General features: G+C 44.6%; 1 protein-coding gene across 3 annotated transcripts; it reads right to left on the reverse strand.

The window, feature by feature from the left end:
• Positions 1–900: 900 nt before the first annotated feature.
• Positions 901–16515, reverse strand: luc7l3 (LUC7-like 3 pre-mRNA splicing factor). Of its 3 annotated transcripts, none has more exons than XR_003931331.1 (11): positions 16283–16515; positions 15759–15825; positions 15637–15676; positions 14958–15102; positions 14350–14427; positions 14060–14164; positions 13780–13941; positions 13224–13651; positions 12436–12632; positions 11709–12218; positions 901–912 (listed from the first exon to the last, which is right to left on the reverse strand). XR_003931331.1 is itself a non-coding variant. In XM_030089525.1 (11 exons), exons 1-10 carry the CDS (start codon positions 16379–16381, stop codon positions 12037–12039), a joined length of 1503 nt encoding a protein of 500 aa, XP_029945385.1. In that variant the 5' UTR covers positions 16382–16515; the 3' UTR covers positions 10328–10496; positions 12004–12036. The 3 variants fall into 3 exon arrangements, 2 of the variants coding, with proteins under 2 accessions (XP_029945385.1, XP_029945384.1); XM_030089525.1 differs by lacking the exon at positions 901–912 and adding an exon at positions 10328–10496 and having other exon boundaries at positions 12004–12218; XM_030089524.1 differs by lacking the exon at positions 901–912 and having other exon boundaries at positions 10328–12218.
• Between the last annotated feature and the right edge of the window lie 1840 nt (positions 16516–18355).

An 18355-nucleotide genomic window follows, 5' to 3' on the forward strand; every position in this document is an offset into this window, starting at 1 on the left:
TCGGGACTCCATCAAATTCCAAGTTTGTCACATGAGGAGCAGAAGTGATGCACGCTCCTCCCCTGGGTTATTTCAGTACATTCAAATCTTTGCTGTATTTTGCACGAGATGAGTCGAATTTCAGGACTAATCAAGGATGAATACAATATGTGGACTCGGTTATTAACAATATTAGAGCTGGCTGCAGGATTCATGAGATCATGAATTGTTTTTTAAATCATCCTGTCTGACCTCTGGCATAAACAGGATGTCTTTGCAGGGAGAACATCCTTTAGCTGTATTCTTGTCTCTCTTGCAGGTCATTTTCTGGAGGTGGATGTCTGTCGGATCAGCATTTTCTGAGATACTCTGACTTTTCCCGGCACGGATATTCCATTGAAAGTCACCTTAAAACACTCAACTATTGATTCTTTACTGATTTATCCAATTTGAAGTCACAGTTATTTGGCACTGATCCCACACCACGGGCAAAGGCAGGGTAGAACATGGAAAAATAAAAACAGGAAGAACATGCAAACTCCACCCAGAAAGTCAGAAACATTAGATTAGATTTAAGGTCACTTAACTGAGTTAATTCTGAGAGAATTTCCCAAATTCACCCAAATCACTTACATTGATTACAATTCAAGTTTATTCCAGAGTGAAAGGCTGTCTGGCAGAACTGTTTATACTGAGAAAAATCTATTTACATTTTTCAACATGTTCACCATACGATTTTCCCAACAGACCATTTTCTCTCCTCAGAGCAATGGCAGAAAAATGAATAAGACCACCACAGTTTGTAGCTGTGGTAACAAGAAACTCAAACTGGCTTTATTTCCATTTAAATCCATTACACTGCAAATAAAATCCAATCTGGCCCTCGGAACGGGTTTGTTCGTATATCTGGGCCTTCCACGTTGGGCACGTTTGCTTGAAAGATTGTTTTTTCACAGGTATTTCATCAGTTCCGTGGTCTCAAGTGGCACCGTACGCTAATTTCCTTGGTTTATTAGCTTTACAAGTCCTGGAAATGTGTCAAGTGACCCTGCTCCGCTTCCTCGGGGGGATGTATCACTTTGCATAGCTGTTGTACTTGTGTATGTACCGTCCCAATTTCATAGCAGATGTTCACTATCCTGCACATATGGTATGCAGCCAGCAAAAAAAAAAAAAAAAAAAAGAGAGAGAGACCGAGAGCGAGAAAGAGTACAGTACATGTTCAGTATCTGTGTACGCTCAGGGGAGGCAGTTGAGAAACACTTTGCTTCCATATGTTGTTTGACTACTTTTAATTAACTTAAATAAAAAGAAAGTTACCTGTGATAAAGTCATGTTCGGTAATAGTTTGTCTGTTTACAGATGCTCTCCTGGCAGTCTTGTATTTTCCATTTACAATTCGCAAGAGAAAAGTGTATTTCGAGTTACGTTTTTGCTTTAAGTCGTACCAGAAGAAGCTGCATGTGTGCCCGTGTGAATATTTTTGGGACGTTTGCATCACCCTGGACTGTGCCTCAAATTGAGCATGACTCATTTTCAATTTCTGACAGCAACAAACAGCTTAATAATCACCTCCCGCTCTCCGGGCCCAGACAGGCTGTCCGGCAGTCCAGCACTCACCTGGGGCATGTGATCTCATTATTTTCACAAGGCTGTGTGCTGTAATAACAGCGGTGGATGTACACTGTCAGCGCAGCATTAAGCCCTAACTTGTCCAGTAGTTTTAGCAGGCTGCACTATGGGGGCCTCTCAGACAGTTAAGATGGTTTTGTTTTTTGTTTTTTTTTCTGTATTATTAGCACTCAGATTAAAGCTGCAAGTCTCTCAGTCTCATGTTTGGGTTGAACCATCACAAGATGACCCGTCGAGGTGACCAAAAGGTAACTGGGTATGAACAGAGAAGTGATCCAGACCAACAAATATTGTCTGTAGTCAAAAGTCTACATCAAACTGTACATCACATATATTGTTTTTAAAATCTCAGATGCATCTGGTGAGAAACAACCCTGAAAAGACTGTGTGGGACAGTTATCAAGAATAATACTGGAACATGCCGCCTGGGGCTGCGTCATAATGCAGAGTTTCCCGATGTGTGTTCAATCCCAGGCCTGGTTATTTTCTGTGATTTATTATGTTCTCACACATTTTGCATGTTTTCTCATGGCACTCCAGCTTAAGTCCTTCTTTCAGAGACATGCAGATGAATCAAAAAACTTTAAATTTTAATGAATTTTACGCGCAAATGTATGCAGGACATGCCTGCGCTGGGGTCTGCTGGTGTGTGCAGTAATGGAGTGGACCTGCTCGTCGTTTCGAAGGGAGAGTCAGGTGTTTTGTCAGTCAGTGGTGAATTTTCTATTTCAGTGCACATCACTGCAAATGTCAGTACTCATTGACTTCATCCTCAAATCTCACACGACCACACACTTTGGATACAGCGGACTCGCTGATTCACACGTGCGGACAAAGCTTGGACACAAATACCCCAATTTGCATATTATAGCTCAGCAGCCTTGGATAAATGTAATTCTGGCCGGTTTGATTCATCATTTCAGCTTTTAATGCTGGTCAGTGTGGTCGATCGCAGCTACGCCACATCCTCTCAATGACTCTGTAAACGAGACAATTTCAGGCGTCATGGAATAATTATACCATCAGCTCAGTATTTTATGGTGAAATACATGAACGACTGGTACAGTAATGTACCACTTTATTTGTGTTTTTCTCTCCCAGGCTGATCATTTCCTCCTCTGTTCATTTTTTGTGTGTTTTCAAATTTAATTTAGATTCGGCTGCTCGGGTTCCCACTGTTCCTCTTGCCTGTCATCCGTTACATTAGTGCAGTGTGTCATTCACACTGGCGGTGCTGAGAAGAGCGCAGCGTAAATCAACCAGGAGGGGGTTGGAGTGGCTCAGTGTCCGGCATCGGCTGTGATATCCTTGCAGGGGAACGACTGCGGCTGCTGATTTGCATGATTAAACAGCATCCGCCAGACAGCCAGCACTTCATTACTCATCGCAAACGCACGCAGGATGATTACAGGGAAATGAGTGACGCCACACACATCAGCGCAGCCGCGACAACACCCACACCGAAGCACACAGGTGCACACATACTGTACATCAGAGTAATGCCATCTGACAGTGTTTGCAGCTGAGCAGCAGCAGAGATGATAACGCACTCAGGGACGCACACACACACACACACACGCGCCCGTCGCCTCACTGCTTTGAAAGCGTGCGCTCGAGGACCCTTAAATCTTCAGGAATTTCAAAAGCCATTGCTCAGAGACACAATTAGCAGCATAACCTCGCTTGTTAGACTTTGCTTATCCTTGACTTTTTCCGGTGTAATCTCACTACTCTGCAAGCATAAAAGACGGCGCTGCCGGCCAAAGAGCATCCGTGGACAGGTACATGACTGATCTCTGTGCCGGGAAAGAGGGACAATCAATACGGAGCTATTGAAGCCCCGGATCGATGAAAGGCCAAAGGATTCACAATGCAGAGCCACCTCCCAACACACTCCCATTACTCCACGGTGTGAGAGCAGTGCATTAAAGCTGGTAAAAAATGTGTGTGTGTGTGTACTTGACACAGAGAGAAAAGCACTTGTAGCGTCCATGCAGATATACGCCTCGATGTGCCCCCCTCCCCTCCGTCATTGGCGTGAAGGTTCATGTGTACATCTCCCGCCGCACGGATCGATGAATGATACGCAGATTTATTGCGGAGGAGAGACCTTGTCCGGAGAATCTTGTAGCATTGCAAAGAATTATGGGTTTCTGCGAGATTCGCAGCCAAAGGCCACTCGGTATTAAACATGCATGTGACACAGTACATCGTCGAGGAAGAGGGAAGTCTGGTCAACCCCCGCAGCTGAGGTATGCTCACATTAATATGGCTTAACTTCATCATTAAAGCGAGGGCAACATTATTAATGTTCAAAAGACGGCAGCAACAAGAGGCGGCGCGCCTCCAGCGCCGTGTGGTTTGAGGTGTGTTTTAGGGCGTGTCAGAGTCTTTATAGACTCACACACTCACGTGCATGCGTGTGTTTAAGCGCCAGAGCCCATGTGTGCGCATCCTCTTCAAGCTCTCGTCTTCCACGAGCGTCGTCTTGTTCTTTGAAACCGCCAAGACGCAGACCGCTCCTCGCCGTGCCTCCATTCAAGCAGCTGCTCGGCTTTGAAGTCCGACACGAGGCTTTTATCTTGTTATCTTGTTATTTCATTGTATTCCCCGGCGCAATGCCAGGCATTGTCCCATGGGGTTCAAGAAATACCAAGGGCCCCCCCCCCCTCCATGAATAACACACAGCCGACAGTGACGAAGAAAAAAAAAACCCTTTTACATTAGAACTTAAAGCGAGGGGAGTGTCCGGTTGACCATACACTCTAATGACGAGACTAATTAATCACATGCATAATGCAGAAAAACGTGCCGCGAAAGACAAAGACTGGAAGACTGCAACATCAGCAGTTTCTCTTGGGGGAATAGATAGAGGAGAAACACAGTTTGTGTGTAACAAACATGATGTGTTTGTGCTTGATCAATAAGCCAACGGAGATGCAATTATGGGAAAAGCATATTTAATTTTGAATAACGAAACGAAAGGCATTTGTCAAGACATATCTGTTTAATCTAGGCATCCTTAATCTGTTAAAATCTCCATGCATTCAGCCCAGAGAACGCTGAAGCTCCACTCGGTCGAGCGGCGTTGGGCGATCTGAACACCATAACTTCATTATCTAGTCATTACACATTTGACCAGCCAGTAGTGAAATATCAGCCGTTAGTCATTCAGCTGACTAATTGCATAAATGCATCACTTCGTCTGGTGACATGAGGCAGACCAGTGGTTTCGCTTATAGTCTTGGCCGTAAAGCAATGAGACCGACCAATTTTAAATGTGCTCAAGCAGTTTTACGATGAAGTATGGTAGACCGATGTCAGGCGACGCTTTTCTGAAGTGGCAGTCGACTGAGCAATAGCATAACTACCTCAGATGGGAATCACGTTCAACAGGTTTTTAATCAAATCAACTGATAGAGGGAAAAAAAAAAAAAACCAAAGGAATGTTTCGGCTTGTGACAGGCAGGAGTGTGATCAATGTCGTTTCTATACTGATGATAAAATCAACAAAATGTTCGTATGGTAATCAACAAACACTGAGCCAGGAAATACTAATGAACCCAGAGAACAATCATCGTTTATGGCCAACAGACGTTCAAGAGAAAGAGCAACAGCGATTCGACTTGTAATGACAAACCTCTGGGTGCCGCAGTTGGAGATCAATATCTGAAAACAGAGGATGTTAATGGTCTTCTAATGATGCTTCAGCCCATCGGAGAGCTGAAAAAGTCACCCTTGTTGATTGTGCAGAACCGCAGCACACATTTGTTTGTTCGGCTTTGCTGCCTGCCGATTTACACTGGGAAAAAAAAACGGATGATGACAGTTTTTCACAGTGTTTTCTTTGTGTTGCGGTGGTTAATCGGACCTCGGTGGCATTTTTTTTTGCTTGTTCTGCTTCAGCCGTCCTCTGGCTTTCCCTCCCCTGCTGGCTGTGCGGCGACACACTCGCGCGGGTCTGTTAGCTCTGCTCGCAGGATTATTCTCATTTCACCTGGTGCATAATATCCGCGCTCTCTGCAACTGTCGGTTGTTATACTACAAATTAGGCAAGGTCAACTTCAGCTGTTGCCATGGAGACAGGGTTAGTCCAGGGTAGAGTTTGACATTGGCCTGAATCTTAAGTGTGTGTGTGTGATCCAAACATTTACGTGGAAACAAAGTCTGAAAAATGCCCCTGTTACTTTTAAAGACCTTCTCATCTCTGCTAAATGAAGATAAAGAAAACAAAACTGTGGGATTTCACTTGTAACATCTGCAAAAACGTCGAAGAAAGGCTTGATTATGATGACATGGATACGTCCAAGATGTCTGGAATAATTAGAATTCATAGCGAGTTGTTTCACTCTGAGGTTCCAGGATGAGAAGCACAGGTAATGCTAAGCTAAACGTGAGCCTGTAGTTTAATACGATGTCAGTCGAAACAACAGCTAGTGCAAGCTATTTTCGGTCCTGCTACGCTTCTTCTTACGCTGAGGGGATCGTTTTCCGTTGCTGAGCGAGCTGCCTGAAGCCCACACAGCCTGCGGCCAGGGATGAGCTCCTCATCTCACCCACCCCCAGAGGAGCATCCAGGAGAGCTGGTCCTCTTCAGCACCGCAGTGAGACTTCTCCTCCCTCTCTGTGTGTGTTTCCACATTCCCATCGTATCACGGCGAAGGTTTTTTGACACAGCCAGAGTGCTTACACTGAAGACTCTCGGTCTTCTAAGCAGATAGACGTTGTTGTTATAAGATCAGTCTAATACATTTTGCAGGATGCCAGTTATTGTCTCGGCCTCTTTTTCCTTGTCTTCTCCTTTTAATGCCGTCTTGTTTTAGGTTCTTCTTTTTCTCTGGGTGTCCAGCTCCTGTTGGCGTCTCCCCGAACTGCAGTGTTTCACCTCTGTCTTGTTGCCTTCATGTATTTTCACATCCTCTTTGACTCCTGTTCCAGCCAGTGTTTGTGCTTTCCCCCTGCTCTGTCCCTTTGGTTCTCTTCCTTTTTTTAAAATGCAGTCCCATCCTGTCTCCCACTGTTTTTGCAGTGTGGTTTGTATCCTGCTCCAGAATTTGCATAAGCAAAGCTTTAAGTTTGCCTTTTTTTGATTGAGTTTTCTCCAGACGTCGCAGTCTTCGGGATTCTTGTGATTTTGAGTTGATATCTGGAAACACCAGACACACTGTATGAATCCATGTGTACTGGTGAGGTCGTCAGTGGTGTGTGCAGCAAGGTCACAGAGGTTAAAGGTTAAAGACTATCGGATTGGGAGTTTGCAAGTTCAAATCCTGCAGCTGATGCGGCTCCCTGAGCAAGACCCTTGACCCCCATCAGCTCCTGTAACGTGGCCACACATTCAGGACTGATCAATGCAGGGAAAAACGGAATTTCCCCAAGGGGATTCATAAAATATGATTAGTTATTGATCTCCAGTTTCCCACAACAAATGATGGTTGTCTTGTGTGAAATATGTTATATATTTGATCTCTGTGCATCAGAATTTATCCTTTCATTCATTCCATCTTACTTATCTTCATTTCTTTCATCCTCTTTGGACTCTGCTCTACTCTTTTCCTTAAGAAATGACTTTGATGCTCAGATTGGAAGACTAAAAAGGATCTATCCTCATGGCTCTGGGTGGCTCATTTAGGTCCAGAACTGCAGATATTATTCAAAAGTAAAGAAAAGAAGAGACGCATTAAACTGACTGAACACAAAGAAAGTGATGATCTATGAGAATAACAAAAATGAGCTTTTATTAAGCGACTAAAAAAACAGATTATTGGTGCTACAGCTATACAAGGGATGTGCAGCGGGCACGAGCTCAAAGCAAATGACAGATGCTTTGCGGGAGAAATGACGCTTCCATCCCACCATGACTGACGGCCAACATAAGCTGCGAGCTCGTGTTGCAGATTCGATTATTAATCAGACGGTGAACCGGCGGCCCCCGATAAATCCTCCACTCTGCTGAATAATCTACGCGCCGCCTTCCCTCTCGACCTTCTCTGCAGACAGACTGCGTGTCTATTTAAGAAGAGTAAAAGTAGAGAGAGAAGAAAACAATCCATCTCCATTATCCTTTTCTTCACACAGGTTATTTAGCATCACATCAGGCAGACCCCCCCCCGTCCCTCCTCCACCCACTCAGCCCTCTCCCCCTCCTCCTGCTCTATCACTTCTTCATTTCCCCTGTCTTTTCAGCTCCCTCTCTTCCTGTTGTTGCTTCCTCTCTGTTTTTCCTCTGGCTGTGGCGGCCACCCTGGGGAAATCCTGCTCTGCTTTAATGACATGTGCGGATTTATGTTGCAGGGAGCGGGGACGTTAATGTCGCTTGTTTAAACCCAGTCACTGTTCTCACGCCTGCCAGCTGCTCGTGCACACAGAAAACACTCACATGTCTGGAGAAATTCTCTATCTGCACTACTGTGCCTCTGGCTTTTTCTTTATTTATTTATTTATTTTTTAAATTTCAGGACAGCCATTCAAATGTGGGTGCATACTGCCTCCTGCAGTCCAGTGTTGCAAAACACTGCTGCTGCAGTTTATTCTTATATAAAACGACTTTCAAAGTCACAGCCATCAAACGTGACACAGTTCAGCGTCCCCGACTCCATCGTAAATCCGGGTCTTAATCATGCCGATGCGGCTGCTGTCTGGAAGCAGTATATCTCCCCCGAATGAGCGGCGCACACGGCTCTCACGTCGAGGCCTCCCCATCAGCGGCTCATTGTTCCATATTTCATCTTCAGTCCCAGAACTTAACAGACCGTCGAAAGCCCACCTGCTGCCGCGGCGTTCTGGGACAGGTTCGGGGAATCCTGGGCCAGGAGGCACAGAGGTCACAGCTGGGAAAGCTCACCCTTCACCGCCAAGAGGGCGATTTGATTAAGAGACGCCCAGGGAGGTTTATTTTGTGTAAATTTGTGAAACTCTATTGAGATTATGCAAAATTGGATTTTGCTGCTTACAAAAGTTAAAATATTATCAAACAGAAAGACTGTATCAAGCAATGAGGAGCACTTAGTTCATGAGAGCAGTGCAAATCACACATGCAACCATTTTTTTCATGCCTAATATCTTGCTTACAAGGGAAATCTAGATGCAGTATTGAAGTTAAAAGAACATCCTTCTGAAGTGTTCGGATTGCACCCAGAGCCAGTTTTGCCGCCCTGAACACTGTCAAAGCATCCTTGTTTCCTTTAATGCTAGAAATGATTCATTTGCTGTTGCTGACTGGTAATTAAACGCAGCATAATTGTATCCTTCGGTAACACTGAGCTTTCTGCTGTTTTCTTCTCTTGATTTCCAGAGTGAAATCGGCAGGGTGCGAGTAATAAACCCCGGATTTTCACTGACCCGGGGGCTGTGCAGCCAGGATTTCTACTTAAATTAACTGTAACCGACTCCTGCCTGTTTCTCCACAGGCATCCGATGTGAAAAGGTCATTCCCATGGCAGAACAACAAGTCTGATGGACGGCGTTTATTCCCTCATGCAATACATGGACAGAAGTGAGAGAAGGCTAATAATTTACATGAGATTGATGGTTTAGCTTTGAGACTAAGGTTCATCCAGCCTTATTTTCTCTTTTCACAATGACAGTTTTCAAATCTTCAGCTTGGAGAAAAGGTGAACAATTTGCTCAAATCACCAACAAGGCACACGGGCTAAACTGTGCAACTGACTGTAAACGTCTCACTGAAGAGACAAAAATCTCATTTTTGTTTGGTTCGATTTCCAAAAAATCTGCCGCGTTGCTTTCAGTTTGGCAGGAAAACTGCTGCAGAATCCTTTCATTGAGAGGCTTCTAACTGCAGGATGAGCAGCACAACATTAAATCTTAAACCAACTCCGTCCCGGGCCTGCAGTGATTTTCATCCGTGGCTGGAAATTACACGAAGCGGCGGCGTCTTATTGCATCTGCTACCTGGAACAGACGCCGCACGTGGCACGGCGGGCTCGGTTTGGTTATTTCATGCTTTCATTAGACTTTTCCCACAACCGTGAACACAATCGCGCTGAAGAGAAGCTGTTAGTTTAATATAAAGTTATATTAAAGTTTAAAATAATGAGCCTCATTCAGCTTACAGGAAGTCAGGAAAAGCAACGTATCTTATTGAAGAAATGTGTAGTATGATGGAGACCAAAAAACAATCAGGAATTTTGACTTTTTTTATTCATCATGACAACATGGACAGTAAAAGCAGGGCGAAATTAAACAAAATCTTCAGTCCTCGAAATTCGCTCAAAAATAAAGTCGGAATATTTTACAGATACGGGACAAAGGGCGATCAATGCGAGCTCTAAGTGGAGGAGAAAAGAGACGCTCCCTGTTGGAGTTTCTAACATTGTACATACGCTTTTCACTCACTTTTTGAGATTAAAAAAAAGAGAGAGAGAAGAGAAGAGGTCAGGAAGTGAAGAAGAACCTGACAAATCAATACGAACCACAAACACTGTTTTTTTTTTTTATTTCAATATCGCTAAATGCCAAGAAACACTGAGGATGTGTAAAGATTTCTGAAAAATGAGAGAACAGAAGCTCTTAAATAACTCTGCTGCTAGGTTTGGTTTTTTTAAAGTGACGTCCGATTGACATCAAGACCAAAAAAAGAAAAAAGAAAAAAAAAAAAAAAGAAAATTAAAAAAAGAAATCAGATGAACCACAACTATCCTGATCCAGTCAAAAAAGATAGAACAGGTTAATGGAACAACAAAATCGATTGAATTTATTTTCCTCTCTCCACATTTCCACGTGTACTTTAGGTTTTGGGGGTTTATTTTAAATAAGCCACTACGCATTTTGTGGTTCACCTTGTTTTTAAGCAGCGACGTGTCAGGTTCGGGGTAAGGTTGGCTGTGCTCTTCAGCTTCTTCCTCCACCGGATTGCCCAGCTTCCCCTGTGGAGCAGAAACGGCCACAGAGTGCCCCGTTAGCAAAGGCCCCGCTAAACGCGCCGCGGCATGAGCAACAGGACGTCTAACGTGTCAAAAATCAAGTCACGGAGGAAGGTGTGGATCGTTAACGGCAGAGACACGGACAAGGCTACGAATCTGCGAGCTCCAATTGATGTTTTCAAGTCTTCGTGGCGTTTCGCCTGAATAACTTGAAATTCTCTTTTGAGTCACGCCACAGTGGTTTGCTGCGGTCTGCCGGTATCCCCGATGCCAGAGCCGAAGCGTACGTGACGTGTTGCGGCGGCGTGTCCGATCGCCGTTCGAAAATCACAAGCATCCTTCACGCCGCCGACTTATAAACAGCGCCCGACGCGTCAGTAACAATTGCAGCTGCTGGCACGAGCATATCCGGCATTCCAGACGAGTGTCTCTCAAATCCCCATCAAAACTTAACACGGTTTTTTCCCCCAACAGACATTTACAAATCAACATCAGACTAAAGGAAGCAGTTTTGAATAGAAATGTATATTCAGACAATCAAGCTTTCAACTCGTTTCCTCATTTTCTGACAGGCAACAGCATTCAGAAATGATGTGGGTAGAGAAAGGAGTACCTGGGGTGAGTACCTGCACAGTTTGACAGTCAGAGTATCCATGATTTTTAATTTGCCCTTTTGCTCATGTGGTCTCGCTCACAACACCAACGCTGTGTGAGGTATGGAAGTCAGCTGCAATTCATTCGATAAACCCTACCCCTCCAGTTAGTTAGTTACGTTAGGCCCCGCCGGAGCTGTGACACCCCCACCCCCGCCCCCCTCCCGCCCCCAAAACACACACTTGCATGGCATTATCAGGCACAGTAAGTCAGCTGGACACACACACCTATTGCATTTTGAGTTAAGAGGGGGGGGGAAAGGAAAGAAAAAAGAAAAAGACTAAATGTATGTTCGTGTGTTTGCATAGAATAAGGAGAAAACCTCAAGAAGTATAGACACATAGTGACTTAACTACATTCCTGTACGGAATTTCATATCTCAGCAATTATCACAATTTACTTATTGACACTGAAAAAAGAAAATAAAAAAAACAACAAGGCAGAAAATTCGTAAGTAAATGTTTTGCTTTTTTTTTTTTTTTTTTTTTAATTCTGCCAGTTTGTCCACAAAGACAAATAAACATCTATAAGGATCAAAGACCGATACAAAACGAGGGGTACCTCAGGGCTACACTGGCCTTTCCCTCTTGGCTTTGTGTGAATGTTTTCTACCTTCTTCTCATTCATCGGGCCTAGTCCTTCATCTTCAGTGCATACTTATGATGCACTATTCAAAAACAGGATAAAGATATTTGCTTACAGCACATTGGACAAAATTATAGGCATTGAACTGAAACGTAAACAGGCTGGGACAGGAGGAGGAGGGGGGGGGGGGGGGGGAGGGGGGGGGGGGGAGGGGTGGGGGGGAGGGTTCGGGTTGGGAGCCAGGGGGGAGTGAGGAGGAGGACGCACTTACCTGAGCCTGATCTGAGGTCCTATCAGATCAGTTTTAATTGGACTGAGTGTCACCTTCAGAATGGAGGAGCTCTTGCTGGCCGTTAAGCAGAGGGGAGGAGGCAGCCGCCTCCGTCTGCATCGCTTCCACTTCTGACGAAGCCTTGATGGCTGCCGCATCGCCGTCAGAGTGCTTGTCTTTCTTCGAGCTGCTCCTCTCCTCTGTCGTCTTACGGTCTGGGGAAAGCGGCGGTCAGGTTAGCGTTACTCATTGGCCGGGAGCTGCGGTGGTTTTCCACACGTGTCTACTGCTCAAGTAACATATTGATCTGAACACGAGACAGGAGTTTTCCTGGAAATCGGCCTGAAAGAATCGTTTGCTTTGTGAAGTTCGATTTTCATATCTTCACATTCAGACTCCACCGGTGAAGCAACGGCCTTCCACCTCCCTCACCTTTGTCTTTGGATGACCGCTCTCTGTCTCTGTCCTTGTCTCTGTCTCTGTCCCTGTCCCTGCTGCGGCTGCGGCTGCGATGGCGGTGAGATTTGCGCTCTGAGCTGCGCGACCTCCTCCTGTCCCGGCTGCGGGAGCGGCGTTTTCTATCGGAGCGGTCCCGGCTGCGCTTCCTCTCCCGGTCCCGGTCCCGGCTCCTGCCAAACGGGAGAGGAGGATAAGTTTCACTTCTGGAACTATTTCACAAATTTCCAACAATGTTTTTGCTCTTCGTTCTCATCACTGCAGACCGACTATTGAAAACATTCAATCAAAAGGAAAAAGGTAGAATGGAGCCATGATTGCATCAATTATTTAAATTAGCAATATAATTGGGAAGAAATGTACTAATTAGAATATTGTTAAGAAAGACAGAAGGACCCACAATTAAATAACCTGAACAAAGGCAGTTAAACCCCTTAGTGATGAGAACATCTTGATTTATTTTGATTATGTGAACGGAACGCTTTTGCTCCTTATGTAGCTATTCTTATGATAATGCTGCGGTTGTAAGGTGATACAGTCAAGGTTTTTTTTTCTTCCTGCAAATCACATTATAATCATTCAAAAAGTTCCAAGATGCTTCTTATTCTGGAAGTTGGTCCAAGACTTAGTGATGGAACTTATTCTTTGACTATTACCATGTTGGGTCATTTAGCTGCAGTCACAGAGCTGAGACGGTTCCTCACTCCAATTCGTGAAAGATAAAAAGGAGAATCTGCTGATCTGATGACGTGTTGCTGTCGTACCTGCTGCGCTTGCGGTCTCTGTCTTTGTCTCGGCTCCTGGACCTCCGGCGATCGCGGGATCTGCTTCGTTTCCTGTCTGACGCTCGGCTGGAGTGGCGGCTGTTGGAGTGGCTCCGGCGACCCCTCCGGTCCCGGTCCCGGTCCCGGTCCCTGTCGCGGTCTCGATCCCGGTCCCTGTCTCGATCCCGATCCCGATCCCTTTCCCGGTCCCGCTCTCGCTCTCTGTCCCGCTCCCTGTCTCTCTCCCGCTCACGTTCCCGTTCTCGCTCCCGCTCCTTTTCTCGTTCCTTCTCGCGCTCCTTCTCCTTCTCTTCCTCCTCTTTGCGTTTCTTCTCCCGTTCCTCCCTCTCGCGCTCGCGGTCTTCCCGGTCACGCTTGATGGCGGGCGTTTCGCCTTGAGGGTCTTCAGAGCGACGGCGCAATTTTTCCTGAGAACAAAGAAACCGCCACCAACAGATGATGAAAGCTGATTTTTCTGGAGGACATTTTTCTCTCAACATGAACTCAAACATGAGGAACGCGTTTCATACGTTCAAACGCTCGTGTGATCTGTTACCTTGAGCTCTTCTACAGTGGATTTGATCTTGGCGTAGCCCATGTGCTGCTTGCCCATCAAGTGGTCGTCCACTCGGGACTGCGCGTCACCGACGATGAGGAAGGCCCCGCACACTTCGCACACCTCCATCTGCTTCTCCTGGGCGGCAAAGCTCTCGATGGTCTACAATTTAAAACTGAAAATATTAGATTCCAAAACAAACCGGCCCACATTCCTTCTGATTCACTCTGAATTTGACCACTAATTATAATGAGAGGAAGTGATCCGAGGATGGACTCACTGAGGGGGTGGAGCTGAGCAGCTCCCTCTCCTCCTTCAGCTGCTCCACCAGCTTCATCATCCCCTGAGCCTCCTCCACTCGGCCCTCCGATCCCAGCTCTTCAATCTGAATCGAAACAGATAACAAACGTTGCAAAGTCCTGAAAACTCGCTTAACACCTTGACAATATCTATAAGTAATCAAATTAAAAAGCAAACAGCACAAACATAATCTGACAACCGGCAGATCAAATGCAACACACACACACACACACACACACACACACACACACACACACACACACCACAAACCTGCACAACCAGGTCTTCAATCTTCTCTGTGAGAACCGATGCCTTTTCTTCATTCTTTCCTGACGGACCAGGACCTTGCTGAAATAGACAAAAAAATGCTTTTCACACAAAATGTATAAATAATATTTTTTTTTAAACACAGATGCAACAATAATAATCTCAATATCAGGTACAATACTGCACTGAGTACTCAGGAAAACATCCGATACTAAGTGACGTCAGGCATCATCAATGTCGCCCACAGGAACGCAGAGCGCAAACTGAGGTCTGCAGTTTGCAGATTCTTTATTATTAATGAGGACGCCAAAAGCAAGACAGACTCTAAAGCATGTTCTGAGAAAATATGAAGAGAAGGGGTGAAAATTAGTTCATACAAAACCAGCAACTCTACCAGCAGAGTTAGCCCGATGTCGCTCATTAATTTCACTGTTCTGCACGTCGCTCCGAGCTGTGGTTCAGGCTAAAGAGTTTCAGGGCTCACACACCCGCGATGCTTTTTGTTAAACATGATTAAAGTATGAATGAAACTCCTAGCTTCTACTGTGCACTAGTCAAGCAGATAAACCAGAAAATCTGAGAATACTACAAACAAGCCAAATGGCACCAACCCCTGCATTCTGCTGAGCTTGAGACAGTGCGAGGCGGGCGTGTCCTCGGCGAATTCGCCGCTCCACCTCTGCCAGGAGGGACTGCAGGTAGCGCAGGAAGTCCCGCTCATAGCCTTCTTTCATGAACCGGGAGCTTTTCTCATACCTGGACACAAGAGGCACAACTGTTTATTAAGGGGAAGCACAAAAGACATAAAGAAATAAAACTTAAAAAGAAATGAGAGAGTTTAAATTGGGACGTCAGCGTGCATAAATAGCAAACTTCCTGTCACAAGCTCACTTCCTGTAGGCCAGTAAAACTGACCAATAAGAACTATATTGTATGTTATGATGCACATTTATTGTTATAGCAAAACATGTGCAATCCTGCACTGCATGTCAGCATATCTGCCCAATCAGATGAAGCCTTATTGCCAATTATGATGCCCAAAAAATGTGCGCATTGTGATGGTGGAATAAACAGGAGCCAGAAAAAGTTAGGGGCAACAGAAAAATCCCTGGGTTTGCAGTCTGACACTCAGGTGATGGTTTTAAATGAGGAGATCAGCTTAAAGAAGAGGTTAGTGTGTGAGCTGACTCTGGATGTCACTGTCAGCTTGTAGTAGTGGACATGTTCACCACCTCGGATGTTAATGACACATTCAGAAGACTGTTATTACAAATGTGGCAATCAACTTACATTTTTCTGAGATTCTCGTCGTGGATTTTCTCACAGGGACCTGAAAGATGAGAGAAACTTTTCATTATCTGTGAATGTATTAAAAGGCCTTGAATACGATTATAGGTTATAACATAACTTACCCAGATCTGAGCGAGTGTTTGTGAACAGCTCAGCTGGACAGAATCCACATAGATAGTATCGACAGACCTGATGAAGAAAGAAGGATTACTTATGGAATTACAGCCGTGTCCTGATGGAAAGTCGCTGCGCATAAGTTATAATGAACCTGGTGACAACATGAAGCTCATGAACACAAGGACCAGATTAATTGGAGAATCTAGACTGCAGACTGGAGAATCTAGACTGCCTGTTTGAGGGATCGGTTTACAATTCAATTTGGCATTGAGGTGTTAAGGAGCCTCTTTGTGAACCAGATGTAGCTTTAGCATACTTTAAGCTAATGCCGCTAACACGCGTGCCTGGACGGCTGTCAAAATGCCTGTCAACGCCACCGATTGTAGTTTCATTTACGGGAACTAGCGGACTGCCTTAGTAGCTTATTTTTCATTTAAACTTCCATTTCAGATACGCTAATCGTGCACAGCTGATATCCCACGATGCGGTTAGCTAAGCATGCTAGCGTTAGCCGCGCTTGCTAACTTACGCTCTCGTCGTCCCATCGCACGTTGGACCGTTTTTCGTCCGGGGCCAAGTTTCTATCTCGGCCCATCAACTCATCGAGTAACTGGGCTGCGGACAGCATGTTGCCCCGAACGGTGTGGGCTCCGTGGAGTTCACTGCGTGTAATCCAGAGGAGCTACTTTAACTCATCTACTGCGCCAAAGTGCTTCTGATCAAAATGGCAGACGGTACGACAACGCCAGGGCGGTCACAGTCCGCCGGGCTCCGGCGGTCCGACCCGGAAAGACAAGCTGCAGAGAGGGCTGCAAGTCCCGGGAGTTCACTGATCATCGATTACAACAGCGGGATTGATTATTAAAGACCTGATTCACAACGCTGAGAGAGAGATTTCCACAATGTCGATCGTTCTCTTTGACATCAGTAAGGCTAAAAACTTACATATGACTTGCTTAATAAATAGATGAATAAATTACACCGAATTGTCACTTACACGTCAGTATTGAAGTTCAAATTATGGAAAAATGTTGACGTGACTTAGAATATAAAGATGTCCACAGGTCAAGTTATTCACTTTCAAAAAATAATACATGAACACATAGTTTTATTCTCAGTAACTAATGTCTTTTGTTTTGTTTTTACAGTCAGTCTTTTCTCCGATGCATATTGTAGTCTTGTACATAGTCACATTTATTTATTTACTTATTTGATTTTTAATATTCTATTTATTTATTCTATGTGGAACAAAACTAAAATGATTTTCCTCAGGGATCCCTTAAAGGTGCATTAAGGAGCTTTTCAACTTTAAAAATACTTCTTTTCTAAATATGTTACACATTTTTAATGATGTGTACAATGTGCCCTGACATATTCATTGCAAGTACTGCTAACAGCACTAAATTGTCACTTGAAAGTTGCAGTGCTGGTCAGGCACCAGAATTTCTTTGGGGAGAATTTGAGTGGAATGACGTAATGCACGCTCTGGCTGGCCTGATTGAGTTAGGTTTAGTTTTGTCCGCCATTACTCCGCCAGATGCTTAGTGAGCAACAACTGAGCAGGATCTTCCAGAAAGTAAGAAAAGACCGGCTTCTAGCACTGCCACAACTCCAGTACAGACTCCACCAGGTAAAAGAAACTTAAATTTTTCTCAGCACTACTAAAAGAGTGAGGAAGGAGGTCCCCTCTTCCGTGCACGCAAGCCACAGCTGAGTGTTTCACTAAGCTGCAAGGCCTGCAGGGGCCGCTGTTTCGCATAAAACGTGCAAACTCCTTAATGCACCTTTAAGGGATACTTCAACATTTTGGCAAATTGGCCCATTTAGCGCATTTTCCTTAGTCATTTCGAACAGCATACTTACTTTTTTTGTGAGGGCGAGCTATTGTTTATCCAGAGGTGAGTCGGGGAAGGTTTTCGAGACGGACACAATGGAAGTGAATGGTATTTTTGTTCCCCCTCGTCAAACTCATCAAATACACAATCCAACAACCCCAAAACACTTTGGTGGACACGTTTTAATCCGCACATTCACTGCGCTGTGAAATATTAATGCAAAATCACCAGATTGAGTTGTTTATGCGAAGATTGCTAAGATGGAACTACTTACTAAATATGGCGTCTGGGCGTAGTGATTTCAAAAGAAAAAGTAGTTCCCGGTATTTGCTTCAGTGTCGTAACACTAGAATATTATTTGTTGGTGTTCCACAGCGTAGTGAATGTGCAGATTATAATGTGTCCACCAAAGTGTTTTGGCGTTGTTGTATTGTGTATTTGATGAGTTTGACGAGGGGAACCAAAAATACCATCCACTTCCATTGTGTCCGTCCTGAAAACCTTTTCCGACTCACCTCTGAATAAACAATAGCTCACAAAAAAAGTAAGTACGCTGTTCGAAATGACTAAGGAATTGTGCTAAATGGGCCAATTTGCCAAAATGTTGAAGTATCCCTTTAAGCTTTTTCTATTCTATTCTATTCTATTCTATTGGTAACTAACCAAGTTAGTTTGGGTTACTACAATAATAATTTTCTTGGAAAAAAACTAACAGGTGAATCACTAATAATGTCATATCAAAATCCATCCATATATTCATCATTCAT

This window comes from Salarias fasciatus, chromosome 4 (assembly GCF_902148845.1).
Source record: "Salarias fasciatus chromosome 4, fSalaFa1.1, whole genome shotgun sequence".
Lineage (NCBI taxonomy): Eukaryota > Metazoa > Chordata > Actinopteri > Blenniiformes > Blenniidae > Salarias > Salarias fasciatus.